A 24,856-nucleotide genomic window follows, 5' to 3' on the forward strand; every position below is an offset into this window, starting at 1 on the left:
ATATTGAAAAAGTCCTCTGTGTTCACAAATCCCCGTTGTGGCAATCAAAGTAGAATAGCAGGTGCATCTAGGAAGTAAGTGAGGCTTACCATCCTAGGCCCATCTCTTTCCCAAAGGACAAGGAATCCTGGAGAAATGGTGTGGTTAAATGCCTTCTGTTTCCTAACAGGGTAACCATTTCTGGGTGCTTTAGCACCTAGTAGGTGCCAATTTTCCTCTTCTTTGAGAATAAAAGACTTTATCCCCAAACTGAACAATTACAATTTGTTTTGTTTTATGCAAATTAGCTAAGATAGTTAGTTGATGTAAAGCTTGTTTTTTGGTTCTGGTAATGAGACTGAGTCATCACCATCAGCCTCAAGAGCAAAGCTATGAAACCTCTCATTACAAAGTCTTTTTAATGAATAATTTACTTCTCATTTTCCTGATGCTTTTTCCACGTTCACAGAAATAAACTTAATTTGAATGTTAAACAGATTTTTCACCCTCTTTTTTTTTGCCTCTTCATGCAATAAATTGGTGCCTACTATCTTCGCTCCGTGCCTTTATTTTCATACATATTTCTTTGCTGTGGTGGGAATTTTTCAGCACTTCCATGCCTTTGGAAAAATACATGAATGAAGATTTGGTAACTGCCTCGAATTGGAGCACGTTGGAATAGCTGTAGAATAGCAAAGAAGAAAAGTAGCTGGAAAAAAAAAAAAAAAAAAGAATAACCAACCCAAAATAAACCTTGAACTTTTTTCGTTTTCTGCACATGATGGAAAAAAAAACAGAAACAGGAAAAAATAGGTATTTGAATATTCTTTTCCAAAAGGTCACAAACATGTTAGGTGGAAAAACTAAAGTCTCTACTCTTAAGCCTTCATCAACAAATGAACTTTAGTATGGCAATACATTTTGCAAAATTATTTTTCCACGGTTTGAACCAGCTCAGGACTAAATGTTCAATTCTGGACAAAGCTCACGTCAACCACTGTGGTAATGTTTAATGGATAGAGAACTTGTATGAATCATACTATGGTTTATACCTTATTATGTGCAGAGAAGTTAATAGGATGCCGCAGCAATTGTCAGGGAACTGGTATGGTATCTTCTGTGTAGCTCGCCAGCAGGATTTACACAGTTTGGATGATGTGTTAAAATACTCTTGCTTTAAATTATAAAGGCACAGCAGTAAGCTTAATGGTCCCTATCCAAGGGAAAAAAGAAAAAAAAAGAAAAAAAAAAGATATTAAGTAAAAAATAAGTTTGTGTTCAGTCCCGAAATGTCCATTTTTAATAAGTAAAGATTAATGCAAGATGGGTTATTGTCAAACGTGAGGTTCAAATTTCCTCAAATTTTGCAGTGTTTGAAATCCAGAACCAGATCTGAATTATAGTTCAAGCTTAATAAAATAAACACAGGTGAAGTCCATGAACCTTACAGAAATCAGTGAAAGTTTTATTATCTGCTCCAATGCAGAAAGAATTTCACTCCAAACTGCACTTGGAATCAGTGAGTCTCATTGTATTAAGGTTACGCAAAAATATAACCATGTATGACTGTGAATTGGTCTGCAATCAGAGAAACGGATGAAGAATGAAAGGTCCTATTAGCTTTGCCATTTCAGTCCAAAGAAAATGTGTGTTGATTACATCTGTTACACCCAGGCTTTTCTAGATGAATGAACAGGATTAAATCAAGCTACGTTTCGGAAAGCTACGTGTATATGTGATGGCAGGAATGCCTCTAATCATGTATTTTCATTGCCAGAAGGATTTTGGAGTTCTGCCATTCCAGAAGGGTCATCAGGCAGTATACCATAAGGACAAACTGAAAACTCATATAACTGAATTATTATAATGCTTTAGCAGTTATTTATCACTATTCCTGTCAGGAATTCACAGCAAGACAATTTTGATTGCAATACGAACACAAAAATCCATGGAAAAATGTGGCAAGAACAATCTAGAAATCAAAACAAACTGCGTCTGGCTTTCGGCACAAATAACTTTGTCTGCAGTCTTCTTTCTTTCTTGTAAATAATAAATGTATTTCTAACACTTGTAGTATTTGGATTCCTGTTGATACAGAGCTGTAACAGCAAGCTGTGTGTGACTCCAACAAGACATGATAATATTCTGTCAGCTCATCAGTTGGCCCCTTATACTGCAAATACCTGGCTCAGTCACTGTGAGAGAAATCATGCCAAGGCATGAAAATAATGTGATTCTTTTAAAGACAAAAGTTGTTTAAAATGTCCTATCTCAGTTTATGAGCCAAATTCCTGCACTAAACCATCCAAGAATAATTATAACACATAGGAGCTATTGGGAGGCAGATAAGCTGAAAGCGTGTTTATTTTTAAATGGTATACTATGTAAAAAGCATTGCACGTCTCAGTAATTTTGACACATTCCTGTTTATTTTGAGTAATCCCTTTTGCAAATTACTTTGTAAATGCTAATCAGTGTGATGTTTTGAAATCAGTCAGAGCCAGCAAATCTGACAAAGAGCTTCGCACTGTCTGAGTGTACATTTAACAACATTTTGTGACAATGTGACTTTAGTGCATGTCAGCTGGATGCAGTTGGCTTGTGTCGGAGCATTTTTCAGGAATATGTTGATTTTCCTATTTACCTAGCTCTGTGTGATAGCTAACAATCAGTATTAACACAGTACAGGACTCCAGATGCTGTAAGCAACGTGTGAAGGGACTCTGACTTGGTCAGCATGTTGGTGTGGGTCTGTCACATCTCTACCCAAAAGGCCCCAAAAGGACAAAGCGAAGCCTGGACTGTATCTGTCCAGCTCTAACTGATCAGATAATTGTTGTTCACGCTGGAAAAAAAAACAAGGAAGCATAGCTGGTGACCGCATGGGAGGTCTTACCTGAAAACTCCAAAATAAAATCCGAACTCTAGCTGTCCTCTCCAATGGCTTAGGAATGTGCTGGCAGAACCAAAGCAGCACAGCGAAGCTGTTACCAACTTTATGTTCTTGTAATGCATTTTGGGAGAGAAGCCAGAAGGTGACAATAACTCAGGTGATGACCAGTAATTGTCTTTAGATACAGAGAAAACTAAAAAGACTGGCCTGAAGCTATGCGACCAATGAATCCATGTGTGGCTTATGGCACTGGTTAGAAAGAAAGAAATAGTGAAGGGAAGAAACAGTGAAGGGAAGGGGATGTACAGACATTCAACACCAGTAGGTGACTGAGCCCAAGGCAGAACCAAGCTGACAGACAAGACTCAGACAAAAAGACTGGTGACCCTGTGAATTTAAATGACTTTTTATATTCAGCTACCTTCAGAGTGGTCTTCTAGTGTGGTGCTCTGAATCTCCCCTGGGACATGTGGCTGGTGGCTGTAATTTCCTCAGTTTCAGACAATTTTTTGTAATTTGCCTGAGTTTCAGACACCTGGTGTTTCTGTGGTTAGTGCCTGCAGCCTCAGAAAAATGGCTAACTCAGGATCTATCCTCCTCACTCCCAGGATTTAAAGAAGTTCTTGCCTATCTGTCTTCAGGATGTATCCATCAGGGATATTGTTCCACATTCAGATTAATTTATTTATCAATATTGCTGTTTTCAGCTATTTTCCTCTGCAGTCAAGTGTCATGTAAGTTTTATTACAGTTTTATTTGTACTTTTTCTTTTGCCTTTTCAAATTTCACAGGTGTGTTGTCAATCACTGATTTCTTAAGAAGAGACTCCATTGCTCCAATCCAATTCCTTGGATCATTTTAAGCTGTTTGTGGTTTTCTGCTTGATCTCCAGCTGTTGTCTCAAAAGGGACAGGTTTCCTATAAGACCTACTTTGTATCTTCCGGGCCTGCACAGATGCCACAAGAGATGTCAGGTAGCACTGGGTCCCACCTAGAGAAGCAGGGATTCTTGCTTTCAGTCTTCCATGGAAAATAGACATCCCAGGCTTCTTGGGTGCTGTCCTCTAAGAGCACTAAATTCAAACCAGATGCAACCCTTTTCCAGACAGGCTTTTGTCATGATTTCCCACCAATCCACTAGACTGCCAAGAAATGGAAGAACTTCATGGTTCATAACTTGATTTTACACTTGAGTTATTACTGTATCAGATATACCACATCAGTTGAAAATATAGCCAAAGTGCATTATCACGTGCTTACTGGTAGTGTTTTCTAGTAAGGCTGAAATGAGAATAGTCAACTAGAACAAGTGCATTGGATTTTTACAGACAGAACAGGCAATTTTTCCTGTGACACCTACATGTGTTCTTTTGAAGTTTTGAGAAGTATTACTCTTTTGAAGCATTTGAGATGAACATTAGCATCTTCCAATGTCTTTGTCCTTCTGGAGCCACTATACATTATCTCTTACCTAGATTCTTCCATTTCTCACCAGCCTGCTGCATTTAATATGTTTTTTTATGCTTATAACTTAAAAGTCATTCATTTGGCATGTTTGTACCTCCCACTTCTGCCAAACACGTTTTGTAGCACCCAATGAATTGAGGAAGGAGAATGCTTTGTCATTTCAGAAGCTTGCTGAAACACATTCACATAGGATTCCCTCACTATTTCTCTCTCTTCTACCTCTTCCACTTCTTATATGGGATTTTTGAAACTTTGTGAGTAAATTTAAAAAGAAACCAGAAGCTGTTATTTTTACAAAAGTCCTATATAATTTCAGCAGGAGAACACAATAAATTTGAATTAATAAATGCACACTATTATAACCTGACATTGGTGATATCTGCAGTTACATTCATGATGAAACATTGTTGTATGAAATTTGCCATGTATCTTTAATCCTGATACACAAATAGCATGAGAGGTGGAATGAAAAGGATTATATTATTATTATTCTTTAATTATTAAAGAAACACTGGACGAAATATATAGCTGAAAACTGTCTGCTCTTTCACACTCTTGGAAATTAATTGGTTTTAGGTTGTATATCCTTATACTGAGATAAAACTAACAGGGAGTAGAAAAATATGTATTTTGTTGTTGTTTGTTTATTAAAAGTACAAGGGAGTAAACCAAGCTTTCTTCACACAGCTTGTCATGAAATCAATTGTACAATTCACATAAGAAACCTTAGAAGGTTCTGGCACCCAGTTGTCTATACTGGTAAAATCAAATTTGTATGAGAGCTGTGTGATTCAGCAGAATACATTCTGTCACTACCCTGTACATTGATCTGCCATTGACAAAGATGTGATGTGTTCATTGAAAGTAGAGCACACAATAGAAAATTGCCCTCATAAAAGATAGTTCTTTTTCACTTCTGTGTAGTCTCACTGAAATTAGTAGAAATTGAACATAAGCAAATGATAGACTATTTTGACTAAAGCCTCATAGAGAGGAATGTTTTGTGAATGAGAGAGGAGAGATTTAACTCTCCCAGTCAAAACACAGTATTTATGTATTTTAAAGCAGACGGCATTTTAAAAATATACTATTTTTTTTCTTGTTCATTTATAACTGTGACATTTTTCCTTCATTGTTTTTCTAGAGAAAAAAAATCCAGCTATGGATATTTAGGAGAATGATTATTCAGTATGTTGTTACCAAATGTTTTATTTTCAGCTGAGAGCTAATACAGAATTTGTTTATGAAGAAAAAGGTAGTTTCCCTAGTGATGGTAATCCTGCAAAAGCTCTGTGTCACGTTTTCTAGCAACTCAGGTATGTAAAGTCTTAGGATCGAGGACAGGATGTCTGTCTCAAATAAACTGGTCTAGAATAACAGCAGAGTACACTGTGTCTTCAGCTTTCAAGCTGGCAAATGTATCTTGTAGTGTACTTCACACCAGCCTTGAGTGCTAGCAGTAGCAACACAGGAGCAAGTGTAAGCATCTAAAGTGATGTTATTGTTTGGGAATGAACTACAGGTCTTGGATAATGTTGGCATTAGCAACTTTTTCAAACACAAGAGGTCATATTCTGAGAGGTTAAATAACTACAGTTGTTAAAGGGAGTGACTTATTTAAAAATAACTTAGGGTCTTAACTGTAAATGAGCTGGAATTAGTCTGCCAGGTGGTTTGTGCAGCGTGAGTTATTTAGGTTACAGAGGTTCAGTATCATTTCAGCTTTTATGATGAAAACTGCTGTACCAGATGCATATAGGCTGGGATTTGCCAGCCTGGAAAAGTGATGACAGAGTGGTGATAACAGAAGTCTGCAAGCAGCAGTGGGTATGGAGAAAATGAGTAGGAAATGATTATTTATGGTTTCTTTCAATATAAAAAATATGGGGGAATTAATTGAATTAATCAGCAACTTAGAAACAAACAAAAGGAAGTAATTTTTAACAGACAGTAAACTTAAATTGTGGAATCCATTCTTATAGGATAATTGTGGAGATCAAAGCAAACCACAATTTAGAAATAAATTAGAAATATTCATGGAAGAAAATCCTTCAAACACAAGGATTTAAGTTGAGACTGAGGAAGGAATTATTTTGTTACTGAAATGGCACTTATACACACTATTTCAGTAACAGAAATTTGTTTTCTATTTGTTGGTAGAATATAGCTATTTCTAAAACTCCTTTACACTGTTTTCTAGACATTTTTGTATCATACATCCTTAAAGATCACCACTTTTTATTTTGATTTAAAGTATTTCTTAAAATTGACTTTTGGGGACAGTTTTTTAAATTTTTTTTCTTTGTTTTTGCTACTGATTGTAAAGAATGATATTTCTTGTTCTTTCTTCCCATTGATTTTTACCATTTTATCCCCTCCTTTCTTAGTTTTGGTTTGGTGTGGGTTTTTTGGCAAATTGATTTTATTTTTTTTTCTTCAAAAATTTGTAACTGGTGAAAGCTACCACGATGCAAGGAAACAGGAATGCTTTTGTTGTTGTTGCTGTTGCTGTTTTTTTGTTTGTTTGAAAACTGAATAAAATTACAGTAGAAATGAAAAAAGGAACGGAACAGATGTCAGGGAAAAGTCCTAGTGGACCATTCCTAACTGTAGCAGGAAGAGCAATGCCTAAGTCATAATCTACTCAGATGTTGACAGAGAAGGAGAGGAGAGACAGACACAGTCAAAAAAGAATCTCTGAAGAAGATGATAAAAGTCTGTGGCTTGACAGGGTCCTGATCTCAGGCTCTTGGCCTTTAAACCCCTTGCACTGTAGCTAGTCATTAGTAAACAGATTGTTCAGAAGAGGCTGAGGAGGAACAAGACAAGAACAGGGCTGCGGGAGCCAGAAACACAATGATTAATGATGTTCTGCAGACATGCAAAAGAAAATGCATTCCATGCTCACAGCATCAACCTCTGCTGCAGTCTAACAATGATTCCTTAATTGTTCTCTTGGCATATGGCACGTAGCTGTTTTTCTAAAAATCATTTTATATTAAAATTCCTGGTAAACCTTTTATCCAGACCAGAATGAGCTGAGTAGTGAAGCTTGCCCTGGGGAAAGAAAAAAAAATAACTTTGAGCAAAATGGCTGGAGAAGGGATGGAGGAGAACGGTAAGGCTGGAACAAAGACTAAATATCATGCTGTAGCCAACTGCACCACTGAATTGCTGGAGGAGGAGGGATGTGAAATAGCACTGAACCTCACACATGCCCTACCTAAGCAGGCCATCTTCCTGACAGTGAGTGTTAGACTCTGGCTAGAGCAAACTTTTCTCCTGGGGCAAGCATGAAGGGTAAGGCTGGAAGCGTCAGGGCAGAACCTGAGGTGCTTTCCTGATCCCTAACATGTAGAATGATGCTATCAGATCCTCTGCTATAAAATCAGAGCCCTGCTGCAGTGCTAGGTCGGAGTCGAGCTCTACTTTGGGACAAAGCTTATAAATGCTTAGTTTTACATTTGCATCCACCTTTCCCAAAAACTTTTCTTTTCTTTTCTTTTCCAAAAATCTTTTGCTTTTGCTGTCCTTTTGGCAGTCATAAGCCACAAAGCCTGTTGATAGTCGATGTTCATGGCAGAAAAAGAACTTCATTATTTTCTTGCACTGTCCTTTGCCAGCATGGTTATATCCCTATAATTTAAGATGTTTGGGTGTTTCCTTTTGGAGGAATAAATTGCTGGGCTCAGGCATAGCCTTCAGGTTGGGACCCATTTTTACCTTTCCCTAGTCTACCTCTTGGAGTTCCTACCTCAACAGGGCACAATTCCAGTGAAGAAATTTAACACACAAATAAAATATGAAAACAATCTAGATGCAGAATAGTTAGTAACTGAATCTTTTAACTGTGTAGTCATTCATTACATACCTTCAGCCCTAGTGGAGGAATACAAAAACCTCACTTTTGAGTCTGCTGTCTTCAGATAAGACTTGCTTGTTAGCTCTTGGTTTTCTTCTGGGTTACTTTGTCCAAAGACTGCTTTGGTGTTCCCTGTTCAAATGTTCCACTATGAGAGCTTTTCTCTAGAACAGCCTTTCCCTTTCTTAAAATTTAATTTTGCATTGCTCTGCCCAAGGGACAAAGGTGAAGAGAAACCCTGAGGTGTGTTACAGGTGTGACACCCAGTCATTCTGCCACAAGGGTTAGCTACAACTGGAATGGGTTGGAGGAAACAAGGTGATGGTACAGCTCTACCAGGCGGTGTGATCAAATGCTTGTTTCAGAGGATGTTATTAATGGAAAAGCTGTAAGGATAGCAAAGCTGTAACCACAGGTAGCTGCAGGCAGCAGAGGTGGTCTCTCAGCAAAGTCACAGGGAGCTGCTCAATTCTGTGCTTCTCTGAGGTGGATGCTTTGTTTTGGCACCTATTTTCCTCTTGGACTGAACATGACTTCTGGATTGACTTTCCAGGCATGCTGCAAGATCAGCCTAAGCCTTGGGAGGGCTGTGATAGGGTCTGGAATTTACTGGTGAAGGTAATTACTATTTGAGATTGATTTCATCTTAGTCTGTCGGTTTCTTACAGCCATTGGTGAGAGAATAAAGCAGATGTTTTTTCTTCTATGCTGTTTTTCTCTAGCACTATAGAAAAGCACTTATAGCCCAGAAAGGATCCAATTTTTATTAATGGAAAAAGGTAAATAATTGATAAAAAGGCAAAATTTACAATCTATAAAACAGTATTTGCAGAACAAAGTGAAATTCCAACCAGTCTTCCTATAGAGATCAGCTTTCCATCTAGCACTCCTCAATGAAAATAAGATCCAGTGGACACATCTTACTTATCAAATGGTATCTCAGAGCCTCAACCAGAGACTCTACCTGGTTAGAAACTGGCTGCACAAAGCATTTATCTGAGGTGTGCCATCAGAAACTCCCCCTTACCACACACGCACACAGCAAAAAGCACTCACTAAACAAATAAAAGTAGGAATGAGATGATTTATTCTGGAGACCCTAGAAGGCCTAACAGGAAGGCAGATTTTATTCTTATCAGCTGGGAAAACAATTGCAAAATATAATTTTGTTTTGCCTGGCTTGCAATTCACTCTCTTTCTTTTCATTTTTAAGATGATACCAGCTCTGACTTCTGTGCAACTTTTTTGTTTCACAGTCCATTTTTTGATCAGAAACCCTTTCACTGGCAGCTATCTGTATGTCACTTTTAATTTCAAAGCTGATGCTTAAAACACATTCTGTGGCACCAATACAATTAGTGGCATGTTGACTGCTACTCCCTATGTTGTTGTTTTTTTAGTACTGTACCAAATAAATTTTAGAATATGGAGCTAAGTGGATCTTTTTACAGCAGACTGGAAGAAGAACATTGCGAGCAACATTAGCTCTGACAATATATTTACTGTAATACTAAGGCTATCTGTTAAGCTGAGAGTATAATTTAGTTTATAATCAAGACCAAGGGTAAATCTAAAAAAATTAGTGAGCATTGGTTGTTTGTAATTTGCTCCTTTGGATAATATTTCTTAGATTAAGTGCGGTGTAACTACAAAATAGAAAAGACAATCGTTCAAACCTAAGGACTCATTTGAAAAGCTTGTGCCTTCTCCCTTGGAAGGTATTGGCATCAACAAATGCAAAAGCAGGACCCAGTGCACCTCCACATGCAGTTCATTTCACTACATTGTTCACAGCATCACATGCCTATCCACATCCAGATCAGAGTAATAATCTTCAGTGTAGGGGAAGCTCTAGTTTAAATCCAGTATGCAAGGAAGATATATGCTTGCCAGCAAGCAACTGCACACTGATATGAGTGAGAGGCGTGGGCTGTACAAACTAAAGGTGAACTCCAAACACTCCTGTAGGCCCACTATTCATTGTTGATGTCTGCTGAGGTCACTGATGGTACTCCTTCATGGGTAACAGTATAAGGTGAGAACCACCTTTGCTGTAAAAAGGAAACTCAGATTGTGAGTTTAGGAGGAAATAGGTGTGGAAACCACAGTTAGTCCTTGCCATGCAGAGAACAAATTAAAATTTCACTTACAACAAAGACCTTCCCCATTCTTCCACAAGCCTGGTGGCCTTGTGATGCCAAATACTACTTTCAGTGGTTTACCAAACCTCAAGGTATACTAACACTGAAAGTACTTGGATGCGCATCTGAACATCATGGGGATTTATAAAATTTCCAGCACTTCTCAATTGTTAACCTAACTCCTATGTATTAGCGTGAAAATGGACCTGCAAGACACGTTTCAGTGCCTGCATGATTCCCACTCCAAGCAGCATATTTGTATTATGCTGGTCAATTTTCATCTCTAAAAGGAAAGGTCAAAGTGTGAAGGTGGAGAGGGCAGCATCTTTTTTCTGGTATTTTTCACGCTGAATGGGAGATGACGCTTAGGAATTTTTAGCAGGACTTCTTAAGCTCCATTCCTGAAGCTCTGCCAGTGCACAGCTGACAGGTGGAGACTGGTAAGGAGTAAGTGCCATGATGGCAGATAGCAAATACAGATACATCAGAATGAGAACATTCGGCAGCCATGCACTGAATTTTGAGAGCTATTATGCAGTCAAATGAGGAGCCTACAACACAGACATGGGAGATGTCAACTCAGGACAATTGTCTATGATGTGTGGTTACCCTCAGTCCACATAACAAGTTTCAGATTTCCAAAAAAAGACAGGCTTGCAGTCATTGCAGGGGGGGATTTCAGGTCATTTTCAGTACAAATCATACAGTAACTGGAAGCGAGCATTGACTACTTGGAGTGAGCCAATTTTTGTGATGATATCATATGAAGTCTGTTGGCATGGTCCTGGTACCTTATGAGACCAATGGAACTGATGCAGCTCAAGGCTGCTGGAGCTCTTTCCTTATAAAAGAAGCAGTACAGTCAGTTCTGGCAATCAATACGCCCCTATCCTGCCATGATCTTCTGAGGCCATTTCATGTTCATAATGCCCAGATGATTTTCTTGAGCTTTTTGGAATATCCAGAGTTAGAAGGGATGCTGAAAAGATGGTTTGTTGAGTACCAGCTAACTGTCTTAATACCGAGAAATTACCTACTTTACATGACTTTTTTTTGTGTGTGTGTTTTGAGAATAATATGCCTCTAAAGTTTTGTTTCATCTTAGTATACTTATCTGTAGAAAATCTTAACTACCCATGCCGTGAGGATTGTGTTCAAACACAGATTTGATCATACTTCTTTCTTAATGTGCTCTGAGAGATGCCTAGACCAGACAGTTGGATTGTTTCATTCCTTTTTTCATGAAACAAAAATGACTTTGATCACAACTAAGTCTGATTTAAAATATCAAGGAGTAGCCAAAAACTATAATGTAGAATTGCTTTTATATTATTTAAATATGCTTTAAAATCTTTTTATTCTCTTGCACTTCAGCCCAGACCAGGGGTGAGAGGAATATAATGAAATTAGTTTTTAACTGATGATGATCAGCATGACTCTGAAAGCTGAAAATGTAAGGAAATGTTTAAACTTACATCACTGATTAAGTGTTCCCTTGGGACACATTCCTTCTGCCATTTCTGCCTGGACTGCAGTGGGAGACATATTACTGTAGCCAGGTGATAGCAAAAGTTTTGAGGTACAGAAGTTTAGTCCAGATACTTCATAGCAGTGGAGTTCTTTCCTGCAAAGACAAATTATATTTATCTTAACAGTGTGAATCTTTAGTGTGCACCCATCCCCCGATCACTCAGAATGATATTGTTATTATTCACACTGTCCATGTCACTGTTGTGTACACTTTATTGAATCTGTACATTTTCTCTGAGATGCATTAAAAATGTATTTCTAACTACACTATGATACTCACTGAAGGAATCTCAGTAAACTATGTTTTCCTGATGAGTTCTTGGCTTAAAAGGGCTGTGCAGGTCTTGGATTTCTCCTATGTTCTGATTTTTAATGATCTTTAATACCTACCTCGAAAATAAGAATATGTTATATAACATTTTTGAGTTTCAGCATCATATACTGCTATCATTACTGGATATCTTCTGAAAGGGAAATACAGTGGGGTGCAAGAATGTAGGAAATTTCTGGTGCTTAGATACAATTCTTTAGTTCAGGTACTTATAGGTCAACCATTGTAGGTGCTCTGCTGGATTCCTTACTTGTGAATAAGGAAGTACTGACTGAAGACGTGGTTGTCAATTACAGTCTTAGCTGTAGTTACCATGAGAGGATACCATGAGTTTGAGAGTCCATTGAGTCCATGCCCCCTTCAAGATGGGCAAGAAGGGAGAAACCATGGAGCTACTTGCTAGTCAACCTAACCTCATTTTCCAGGAAGTTTATGGAGCAAATCCTCCTGGAAACCAGGCACATGAAGGCCTACCAGATGGGTTTCCCACTGTATCTCTGTAGGAACTCAGCAAGATAGACTAGAGAAGTTGATTACTAAGTGGGTGGAAAAATGGCTGGATCACGAGGCTCCAAGGTTTGTGGTCAGTGGTACAAAATCCAACTGATGGGCAGTTACTAGGTGCGTCCCTTAGGAAGGACCTGAATCCAATACTGCAACCAATGCTGGTTAATGCCTACTGAAGACCTAGGCAAGGAGACAGCATGCACCTTCTGCAAGTTTGCAGCTGAAAGTGTATTGGAAGAGTTGATAAAGAAGTGGGAGGAAGGCAGTCAATGAGGAGGGCAGGGCAACCATTCTGAAGGACCTCAAAAGGCTGGTGAAACAGGCTGGCAGAAATGCCATGAAGCTCAAGAGAGGAAAATGCAGAGTCCTGGAGCTCGGAGGCTCAGGCACGACAGCATCTTGGGACTGGGGCTTGACTGGCTGAGGAGGGGCTCTGTGGAAAAGGACTTTTGGATCTGGTGACAGCAAGTGAAACAGGCATGTATGCTGAGCCCATGAGAATATAGAGGACCATCCCTTACCGGGCAGTATTATTGCACCATGGGCAGGGCAAGGGAAGTGGTTCTTGCCCTTTGCTTGGCACTTGTGAGAGCATGCCTGGATGACTGTATCCTCCTTAGTACAAGTACAAGTACAAGTACTTAGGACTTCATCCTCCTCAGTACAAAGAGAAAAGCATAAGTCTGGGAAAATCTCACAAAGACACATCATGGTGGTTAAGGTGACACACATACAGGCAAGGGAACTAGGTTTATTTGGCTTGATGAAAAGAAGACTTCAGAAGGATCTAATTTCAGTCTTCAGTTACAGAGCAAGCAAGCTCCATGCTCTTTCTGAAGGTGCACAGGGAGAAGCTGAGAGGCTGTAAACGAGTTGTAGCAAAAAGAACAAGATAGGAATAAAAATTTATCTGGCATTTCTAAACCACTACTGACACCTAGTTTCCAATATAACTATCGGCAGCTACATTAGCATTGCAACTTAGAAGATGGATCTGACTGTTTACAATGCTACTAATTCAGTAATTTGAATGAACTGGATAGCATAGTCCCAAACCCATAGATCTTGATAATAAAAACATGTGCACTAAATCTCTGCTCTAATAAAAGACATGAAGTTTGAGGATGTAGCTTCTTGGTGGAAGGCACTGACACTGTTTTATTTCAGACATTTCCACGTCTACGTCTGTGCTGTCTAGCTAAACCATTAATTGCTTATTAAAGACTACCAAGCATATTGACGTGCACTGAGAAAATCTTTGGGATGCTACTACCTGGCTCCTCAGGTAAGAAATCTTGGACTTGATGTGGAAGGAGCTGTCTCATGTGAAAGCCTTCTCTCCCAGGCAAGAGAGATGTAATAGGTTTGTCTTGAGCTACTCTGATTTGTAGTAATCCAAAGATGCTGGAGTACTACAGAGGCCTTGAGCCTTCTTACCTCACATTGGCTCCAGTTCTGACCTGCCATCTGTGTTTCCTTATTAAATGAACTTTACAGCAACATTTTTATTTCTTGAGTAACTCTTGTACTATACGGTGGTAACTCTTGTACTGCTATACTGGCTGTCCAGGTGGGCAGTTCATGACTTCCCCTCACAGCTGGGTAGCTTCAGAGCAAAGCATCTTTGTTCAGGAGAACAAGAAACAGATCTCCTTGTAAGCTAAAAGAAAATCAATGAAAATGACCTCTCTGGGTCCTGGAGGACTGTCTAGGCACAGCCAGGTTCTCTTTTTGGGCACAAGCACAAACCCCTGAAAAGCATGCTAGTTTGGAAAGTCTATTGGTGAGGGACAGAAAGTCACAGATGAAGGAAGACAAGGCACAGCACATCTAACAGCCAAAAGACAGGAAATGTCAGACGACAATGTCTTTGAGCGGCCACAGTTTCCCAGAATTGCGAGAGCACCCTTCCATCCTTACCCTGTTTTCACTTTCCTGCCTTCTTTCCACTATTTCCAAGAGAAATGAGTACCTCTTCTCTAGAAATTAGGGTCATTTTCTCTAACCGCGCAGCAGCTCTGGCCAGATGTGACTGGATGGGGGAATTACCCAATGACAAACATATTTCGGCCACCATCAGATAATGACAGCATGTGTGTTCACCACATTATAAATAGCAGAGGTCTGAAGAAACACAGCCTTTCCATTGCATTCGCAGATGACTCCCACACAAAACGGTTAGTCCATCATCGCTCTGACTATGTTTTGAGTCGCATATGGAAAAATGATACCATAGACAACAAGTACAGCAGAGGACCATATCACTAACTATTGGCAAAATTGAGCCATATTTGAGTCATGTTCCTGAGGATGTTGCAAAAGCAACCTAAGAACTCCTATTGCTTGCATAAGCTTCTTTTCTGCATATCCCTCTCGATATTTATTGTCCTTTGCTCAAAGAGCAAGTTCAGCAGTTTTAGGGTGAACAAATAAACATCCCTGGGAAACAGCCATCTAGCACTCTGGCAATTCTCAGGTGTGTTTTCAGTGCGAGGAAGAGAGAAGAGCTGTTAGGCATCAGAAAACGTGGATTTTACCTATCAGCCCCCATACATTTAGGGAAACTGTGACTACTGAAGTCATTGATGTTTTTGGCAGCATAACTGATGGCTAGCATGTAGAAGATATGGCTGATGGCTCTTCACACCTGTGTAGTAAAGACCATAATAGCAGACTTTTCCATATCTCAGTCTGTCTGCTCACTGTTCAGTAGGAGTTTAGGTTTAAGTACCCTTTGGAAGACAACAGATACTCTCTTGGAGAATCAGGGTCTTCATGATTGCCTGCTACAGTTGTAGAGCTGATGCCAGCTGACAGCAAAGGTTGTTTTGAGATGTCTCTTTCCTCCTAATTTCTCTACCAACATTGGTTTGGTTTGGGTGGGAAGATCAAATATCATGTGTCTTTCTTCTCTTGGTATGACATGGAAAAACTGTTTAGCCCTCCGCCAGCTGTCCTTCTGTTACAGAAGAGGCAGCTTGTTCTCAGGTGGATCTACTGCTTATTGTTCAAAGCATCATGGGCCTTCTCAGCAAGATGTGTATTATGGAAATAGCTCCATGTGGTCACTGATCAGCTAGGATGGACAGGTTCCCATCTGCAGGGAATACTGAAGGATCACGTAGACACAAAAGTTATCTGAGATGCTTTACATGAGAGGACAATAATGTTGCATAGTTGGACAACTATCATGCTCTGTGGATCCAACTGATTCAAGACAAGCAACCTAAGCCCTACAGTGTGCATACAACTTTTCTGGGCAACCTGTTCCACTGACTGGTCATCTGGTGAGGAAAAAAAAAAAAAAGGAAAAAGTTTTCTTTATGTCTAGTCAGATTCTTCCACTTCAACTTATGACCTTCGTCTGCCAGCCTCTCATCATGCATATCCATGAAGAACCTGATTTCATTTTCTTAGCAATCCCCTTGTAGTTAATGGAAAGTTGCTATTAGGTTCTCCCAAAGCTTTCTAAAAGATAAACAAACCTGGATCCTTTAGTGTCCCCCTTTGGATTCCATGCTCTAACCAGCTGACCATCACAGTAGCCTTCTGCTGGACTTGCTCAAGTTTATAAACATTTTTCCTGAAGTAGGGGAGACCAAAACTGAATGCATTATTCCAGATGTGGTTTGATGAGTGCCAAGTAAAGGTGAACAAGCACTTCCCTCAACCCTCTGGCTAAACTTGTGCTAGTACAGCACAGTAAGCTGGCAGCCACCTTCTCCAAAACCATGAGTTGAGTATACAGAAATAAAAAGAAAAAAAATGCAGTCTGATCCGTATACAGGAAAACAAAACAAAACAAAATGCCAGTGTCTGCTCCCTACAGTTGAATGGTCTCAGGGCACTTTGTCCTCTACTGGATCACAAAGGTGAACCAGCCCAATTCCTTTGATTTAAAATAAAATTTAAATTTGCATTTTCCAAAATTTTGAAGGATGTTCTTCACATAGTATATCAATACATCACAGAGTTTTTCTTTGGCTTGCAAAGATAACATTATTTATTGTTAGGAATGTGCTTTATAACTTTTATGCTGTGACTAAGAGTTATATGCACTTTAGGGTACATATTAATGACACATTAATATATTGCTTAGATGTTTAAAATTACTCAGCCTAATGTTTCATGCCTTTCTGCACACCTGAGTTAATACATACCCTGGAGTGCTTTCTTGCCTAGTTACAGCACTCCTTCTACTAAGGAAAACTGGGACTTGATTGCACCCATATATGAATCACAGGGTATGTTTACACAGTATGACTTCACTTAAAAGTGTAATGATGAAGAAGCCGGATGTACATAGCTGCTCTGGCTGAATGCCTGACTTGGGAAAAAAGGAAGGTTTTCTGCAGACATCTTTACATCTCCACCACAGAGGACCAAAGAAATCACAGAAATGCTAGGGATAATTTTTCAGATTTTACAATCTATCTTTCTGCATGAAATACGGGGATCCCTTGCTGGATCATACATATATATCTCAGTAAGTGGTTGTTGTTAACCTCCTCAGTAACAATTAATTGCTGCCTTTAACAAATTACACTAAAAGGTGAAGTGCTTTGTGGTGGGAACTCATGGAAAAGAACCATTATTCACTCCAAGGTTTCTGGCTCCAATAGGCAGCTCCTGTAAGTGACTTCAGTGGGCTTCTTCCTTCCATTTAAGCTTTATTTTTGTTCTCTGCCTGCAGGACTTAACATTGATTTTTTTTTTCTTTTTAAAAAATTTCTGCTGGGGATATGCCATCTTGTTATACAGTTAACAAATTGTATTCAATGTTTCTGAAGGAATTACTCAGATGAATTACCATCACTCAGTCAGGAATCATTTTACAGCTATATTTCAGAGTCTTTGTTTTGTGTTCCTGTCTTTCATGCCCTTATTGGGATATGCAAGCAGGATCATTTACACAAAATTGTGGTGTGGGTTGCACAAGTGTACTGTGACTGACAGAAAAAATATTTTGAAGTGTGAAACTTCAGAAACCATTATACTGAGATATGCTAGAGACCCTGGATGGTCTGGACACTTGGAATGTTAAAAAAGAACAGATAAGTCAGTGATGTATTTTTGAGATTCAGGTATCAATCGGTGTGCTGATTAACAGAAATACTCAGGCAGAAAATAAGACTAGAGAAAACCCATTCCTCCTTTAACAGTGTTGCATCTCCTGGGAGGGACTATTTGAGAAAGAGCTACAAAACAAAGATAAAAATGACAAAAGGCCAGCCTCATACAGGTCAAGATCTGTTCTGTTCTGAAACAAGATCTGGTTTCAATTTATAACAGGAGTCAGTCACCAGGCAGGAGAGGGAATTGAGGAATAGATGTCCATAGCATCTCAAATTTGTACATTTGATGAACACGGCTGATGAACAGCATCTAGTAAACCAGTATATACACAGATTGTTTTACTTCTTTATGTATTGAAGTAAAACAAGGTTTCCTAAATAATTCCTGTGAAGCACAGAATATTCCCAAAGATAAACGAATCATCCAACTACATCTCTGGACTTCAAGAGAAAATGACTTATAAAGGTGACAGCTATCTGGGGGGAATACCTGAGTAGAAGGTGCCCTCAAGGAAACAACCAAAGCTAAAACTGACTCTGAAGCTGCAACATGACCATACCAATAAACCATGAAATGAGATACTTAGGCTCTGTGAACAGCAAAGTAGTAGGTGGTGTCTATATATTTTTTACATAGTATATACCTCTTGGATATGGTGGCACAGTGCTCTTCTGTAGAGCAATACCAATGAATTCATGCTGACCTATGTGAATGCTAAAGTACAGACAATGGTAAATTTCTCTGGAGCTCAGTGATTACATCTGAATCTCCTGAGGGAAGATGTTTTCGTTTATTTATTGCATAACTACTTTGGATCAGCTAAATAGGACTCTCTTGATCAAAGGATGTATGGATTATACAGTTCAAAAGACAACTTGTGAACCAAAGTAAACAGAGTAGCCCCTGGTGTATGTGAAATAATATTCGGAGTGACATCTGAAAGCTGAGCACTTGAGGTGTGTCAGGCCCTCCCTGCCATGGGAATGAAGGGAAGAAGTGAAAAACAGAGCTGGGACAGAGACCCTGTGGGGTTAAATCTGTCAAATCCCACCGCCAAAAGAATAGAAAAGCTGGTGACTGCTGCTTTTGTGAGGGGCAGCTCTGCTTCTTCAGCAGTGCCCCAACACACTCAAGGGTGTGTGTGTGTGTTGTGACAGCGGCTGAAGTACTGCAGGCTACAGGGCCATCACCATTTTGTTGCTCTGGGCACTCTTTTAATCAAAGCAAACTGCCTTCTAGGCCCACTCCTTTGGCCTTATCTGACAGTCAGTACAGACCATCTGCCTTGCCATCTTAATGCTATGATCTCATTTGAAATTTTGCCTTTTCTTGCCAGTTTCAGAGAGAAGTACCTAAATCTGTATTACCTTATCTTTTGTTTCTCTTCCTTTAAAATGTTTGGTGATAAAAAATATCATGCTCCTGTCTTGGGGCAGTTTCATTTTTGTCATGGCTCCACGAGCTAAGCCCAGTCAGATTTGTTGAAGGGCTGTCCAAGGAGTGGGTTCAGTGCTCTGACGAAGAGTTGGGGCGATTCAGGCAGATGAGGTGCACAAATACAGGCCTGTGCCTTAGAATGATTGCTTTTGGGAGATCCCTACAACAGAATCACGATGCTGTGTGTTGCAGCACCTTGGCAGAATGAACCCTTCTCTTTGAATTGACTGGAAGACAGCAGTATCCAGGTATTTATAAAAAAAACAATGCACCATAAACATTGCTATTTTAGAGACAAATCAGCCCTTCTAGTGCTTAAGCACTTCCTAAGGTTCCCTCAAGGTAATAGAACTTAAATTTCTCACTTGCTACTGGAGTAAAATTCCCCTCTTAAGAAAGGTTTTAGGTGAATATCCTTGGCTGAGGGGAAAGGAGAAGCACAAAATCTGCTTTATTTATAATTAGGAGTATTTATAAGTAAAAATACATTATTTTATCAAACATTATATTTTAAATAAACATTTAAATACATAAATATTTTATCTTAAATATTTTTTATTTATAAATAAAAATAGCACATGTAGTGTAAGAATGCTCTAGAGCCTCTTGGTGATTGCAGTCTGAAATGTAATTACAGGTTTGAAGTACCTACAGCCTCCTGATCCCTTGTTCTAACAAAATATCAGCCGAGTAACTGCTTCACAGCCATCATCTTAAATGTACATGGGTCTCACTCTGCTAGGAGCAGGAGAACACAGCAGACTATCACTAATCCATGGTGACCAGACAGAAGGGAAGCAGTGCATACATAATTTTGTTTTTCAGATATCAGAGGAAATATGGTTTTAATTTGAACACAGGAATTGGTGGAAGAAAACTTGACATCTGTTTGCAACTCTGACCCTATGGATGTGGGTAAATTTTTTACAGGTAAGTGAATATTTATGCATCATTTCTGAATTAAAGCTGTGATTTTCAAAGCTCCACAACAAACCAGCGCTCCATTGTGAATACTTCCTGTTTGAAATTTACTTTACTTTGAGTAAGTCTCATGGTAAATTTCCATGCATTGACTGGAAAAGCATAGTTTTTAAAATTAGATTACTGATGTAAACATTTATTATAACAAATTTAATATGTACTATAAAGATTTATGGGGGAAATAAAATCTCAGTTTTGCTGCATAATATGTTGTGGACTATATTATACACATAATAAATCAATCCCTTGGTATTTAAATACATTAATTTACAGAGTAAATACCTATCTGAGAGGATTTATTCCTGTTTGCAAAATGTTCAGAGAATCTGGAATGAAAGAGGAAGAGTAAACAGTAACAAACATTGCTACAACTACTACTAGAATGCTCTATTAATTTCCTCTTCTTTTTCCTTATCTTTCTGGCTTTAACGTCTACATTTTAGTTTGTTCCCAGATCCTTTTTAATCCAGTCTTGTAGGTGTGATAAATGCTGATTCTTCCATAGTTACCCACAAGCTTCCCCTGTTAATGTCAGAATACATGCCTCCCCCCAAAAAAGGTATTTGAACGGTAGGTACTAAATTACCATTCATATTTCATTTTTCTAATGTGTGCATCTCTGTCAACACTGTATTAATGCTACTTCATTGGTCAGTTCTACTTAGTCAGAGTGTCCTCTGCTGTACATAATAAAAATAGCAATGTATTAAAGTTCTCCCATTCATGATGATCAAAATGCAACGAATTGAGAGTATATGAGTCTCCTTGGAGACCTGTAAAGCTTATCACTTGAATTTTTCTGTCAAGATCATTTCTGCAAAATCCCATCTAGTTTCTCAAATGTCATCCATGACACAGATGATTTTTGGGAATAGAATTCAAAGGAAAACATCTTAACCCTCCCCTTTTGCCCCTACCAATATTTTTTGTTTGTTTGAAATGGAGTATTTCATCAAGAACCACTATCAGGAAAATTGCCTGAAAATAATGCTCTGGGCCATCTTATCTGAATGTCAGAATGAATTAGGGAGAACATTTTGTGAAGTTTTAAGAATACAGATTGTTTCATAACTAGCTTTCTGCTGTTTGGTGAGGACAAACTGGATGTGTAAAAGTTCACAGGAATACTACAACCCTGTTTTAAGGGTGGATACTTAACCATTGTCAGGATGTCCCAACAGTTTGGCATATGCAAGTTAGACTTGTAGCAGTTTAAGCGCACATAAGTGCATTTCAGTGTTATCTGGAAATGTTAGTTGGTAATTTTTAAAACAAGAATTGGTATCAAGGCATTATTAGGTGAGAAACAGGCTAGAAATGCTCACTAGGTCGCACCTCGAGTACTGTGTTCAGTTTTGGGCCCCTCACTACAGGAAGGACATCGAGGCCCTGGAGCCTGTCCAGAGAAGGGCTACGAAGCTGGTGAAGGGCCTGGAGCACAAGTCCTGTGAGGAGTGGCTGAGGGAGCTGGGGTTGTTTAGTCTGGGGAAGAGGAGGCTCAGGGGAGACCTTAATGCTCTCTACAACTACCTGAAAGGAAGGTGTGGGGAGCTGGGGGTCGGCCTCTTCTCACAGATAACTAGTGATAAGACAAGACGGAATGGCCTCCAGTTGCGCCAGGGGAGGTTTAGGTTGGAAATTAGGAGACATTTCTTCTCAGAAAGAGTGGTCAGGCATTGGAATGGGTTGCCCAGGGAGGTGGTGGAGTCACTTTCCCTGGGGGTGTTCAAGGAAAGGTTGGATGTGGTGCTTAGGGACATGGTTTAGTGGGTGACATTGGTAGTAGGGTGAAGGTTAGACCAGATGATCTTCAAGGTCTTTTCCAACCTTAATAACTCTATGATTCTACATTAACTCTAGAAACTTTACATATTTTCTGCAGTATAGAACATCTTTCATGGAAGCAGATGCTGAACAGACCTCTACACTTCAGCTTGAAACATCACTGAAGATGGTAGAACAGAAAATCTTTGAAGCAATGTGACAGATTTATAAAGAGAATCTTTCATATTCGCCACTCTCACAACAGCAGAAATCACAACTGTTCAGTAAACGTTTAAGAGAAGAGGTCTGAAATGTGTAAGAGGAAACATTTTCACGTAATCTTATCATTAAATAATATAATTCTGTCTCAAGATACTGCCAATGCTAGAGGTTTAGAAAAGAGGACAAACAAAAACACATGCAAAAGTAGCTTTTAAAAAGGAGGCCGGGCTCGGATTTGTGGAGGCCGTGTCCACCTGCAAACAAAATATTGTGCACCCTGTATGTCTGTGCGCTGTGTAACTGAAAGGGGCTGGTAGGCTTGGGTTGCTTTGTGCCTTATTCGTGCTTATTTATATATTTATTGATTTCACTGAACAAAGTGATGATGTAGTCTGTCATTTACAGTGACGACCCCTAACTGTTTTCTCTTGCTTCACCCCACAGACCCTCGCTAGGACGCCGCGCCCTCCCGCCCCCTGACGGCCGCGCCCCACCGGCCGGTCGCCGCCCTGCCCCTCCCGCTCCCGCCACCGCCTCGGCGCGGCCGGAAGTGAGGGCAGGAGGAGACGGGGGGCGGTACCGGGCGGCTCGGGGGCCGCCGCCATTTTGTCAGCGCCGCCGGGCCGCGGGGCCGGGCTGGGCCGGGGCCGGGGCCGGGGCCGGGGCCGGGGCTCGGCTCAGCCGGCTCCTCCCCCGCTGGGGCGGAGCGGCGGGGCCCGAGGGCGGTGGGGCCGTGCCGGGTGAGGGGTTAGGCGGCGGCGGTGCCCGGCATGTCGGCGTTCTCGGAGGCGGCGCTGGAGCGGAAGCTGTCGGAGCTGAGCAACTCTCAGCAGAGCGTGCAGACGCTGAGCCTGTGGCTCATCCACCACCGCAAGCACTCGGCGCTCATCGTCAGCGTGTGGGAGCGGGAGCTGCGCAAAGGTGAGGACCGGCCGCCGCGGGCCGCGGCCTTCCCCCGGGTAGGGCCGGGCAGAGGGCCCTGGGCACGGCAGCCGCCGGGGAGGGTGAAGCCCCGGCTGCCGGCTCCGTGGGGGCATCGCCTCGCTCTTTTTTTTTTTTTTTTTTTTAACCTGCTTCTCTCTTGGGATTCGTCCCGGCTCCCCTCTGGTCTTCGGTGAGGGGCTGGGGGCCTGGCGTGCCCCCCTTCGCCGCGGAAAGGGACGTGGGGTTTCGTCTCTTTATTCTAATAATGGTGGTCAGGGTTCTTCAGAGAAAGCTGCCTTTTAGGCAGTGCCGCTCGTCATCCGTAACGTTGGTAGCTGCTAGCTGCTGCCTGGCACAGTGGCTTTGTCCATTTATGCAGGCTGCTGTTCTGCAGGGCAGCTGAGGGTGGGCATACTTCAGGGGATGAACAATTCAATGCATCCCGAATGGTGTCTTTACAGTTCGTACCAAGTCGCTAATACTAATGTTAGCATAATAAAGATGTGTGTTCCTTTATCTATATTCAGTATTTGATGTTGAGCGTGCGTACTTAGATTCTCATGTGACTTTCCTTTTAACAGGAAAGAACTTAACAGCACTGTTTTGGGGTTGAAAGGCAGAAAGGGCACGTGAAGGTTTATCTGACCTGACCGGAAAATAACTTGATCATAAGTTGACACATTTAAGTATAAGTAAATAACCTGCTGGAACTCTGCCTCGCTCTGGAAAATATCACCAGAGCAGAGCTTCCAGTAACTCCCTTTGGATCCCCGCTATTATATGGATCTTTAACGGGAAAAGTAGATGGTAGGTTTTCAGTTAAAGAGGAAAAATAGAGCAAAGTCATTACAGAACCTATGAAAGAGAAACCACGATTTTAGTTCTGAAGAACTAAGAGGAGTGTTTGACCTGCAGAAACGATATGTAGTAGAATACAAAGGGTATGGCTGGATCATAATTACTTCTTGTTTAGAGCGCGTAACTTCATAACAAACTGAAACACCCTTAAAATAAAAATCTTGAGTATGAAACAATACTGAACTTTGGAGTATGTAACATGGAAACTGATTCCTATAAACTCTGTAAGTTTTCAAATGGCTATTGTATTTTTATTTAAAATAGGCTTTTTGCACAAAATGTTTTTTTTTTTTTTTGGAATTTTCAGGCCCAAGTTAAATGTTTTCCTTTCTCTAGAAGAAGGAATGTCATGTTACAGGATTTCTTAATCCATAAATTGAATTATTTGAATCTGTTACAAATGAATTCCAGAAAAGGAATACATATTTGGTGGCATATTTGATCTTATGAAATAAGCTTTTTCAGTGTATGGTTGTTAGCAAGTTTTTTTTCCCCATGTTCTGAGAGCAGTGAATGTGTCTGCCATTTGTGTCTGAAATGTCTGGTATTCCTGGGGGTTCTAGACAAACAGTTTGATTGTCTGGGATTCTGAATGATATCAGAAAGGTGTTTTAAACTAATTGGCACTCAGCTAGAGGTTTGGTTGCTTATATTGATAATGTGCACAATTCCAGTTCATAATAATCTATAATATCAACTCTCAATTCTGAACTTCAGTATTGGCATAATTTGAGTAATTGGGGAAATGAAATGCTTGAAACACAGGCTAAATGTTTGGAGATGGCATTAAGACGCAGAGATAATGATCATCTTAAAGAAGAGCATTCCCATGAGTTCATTTCTCAGCTTTCAGTGTTTGGCTTCCACTTTTAAGCCTGTTTTGA

General features: G+C 40.1%; 1 protein-coding gene and 1 long non-coding RNA gene across 4 annotated transcripts in view; both read left to right on the forward strand.

Moving 5' to 3' along the window:
* The first annotated feature begins 17,088 nt into the window (after positions 1-17,088).
* On the forward strand, positions 17,089-22,480 carry LOC118249952 (uncharacterized). Its single transcript, XR_004779254.1, has 3 exons — positions 17,089-17,196; positions 20,049-20,153; positions 22,087-22,480. It is a non-coding gene; the product is annotated as an uncharacterized LOC118249952 (long non-coding RNA).
* Positions 22,481-22,852: 372 nt separating this feature from the next.
* The window catches only part of RPRD1A (regulation of nuclear pre-mRNA domain containing 1A), a 43,003-nt gene continuing 40,999 nt past the window's right edge, over positions 22,853-24,856 (forward strand). For all 3 annotated transcript variants that reach the window (XM_035550473.2, XM_035550474.2, XM_035550475.2), the window contains exon 1: positions 22,853-23,111. In XM_035550473.2, coding sequence (XP_035406366.1) covers positions 22,961-23,111 — 151 coding nt within the window. In that variant the 5' untranslated portion in view covers positions 22,853-22,960. The remainder of the gene's footprint in view (positions 23,112-24,856) is intronic.

This window comes from Cygnus atratus, chromosome 2 (genome assembly GCF_013377495.2).
Source record: "Cygnus atratus isolate AKBS03 ecotype Queensland, Australia chromosome 2, CAtr_DNAZoo_HiC_assembly, whole genome shotgun sequence".
Taxonomy (NCBI): Eukaryota; Metazoa; Chordata; class Aves; order Anseriformes; family Anatidae; genus Cygnus; species Cygnus atratus.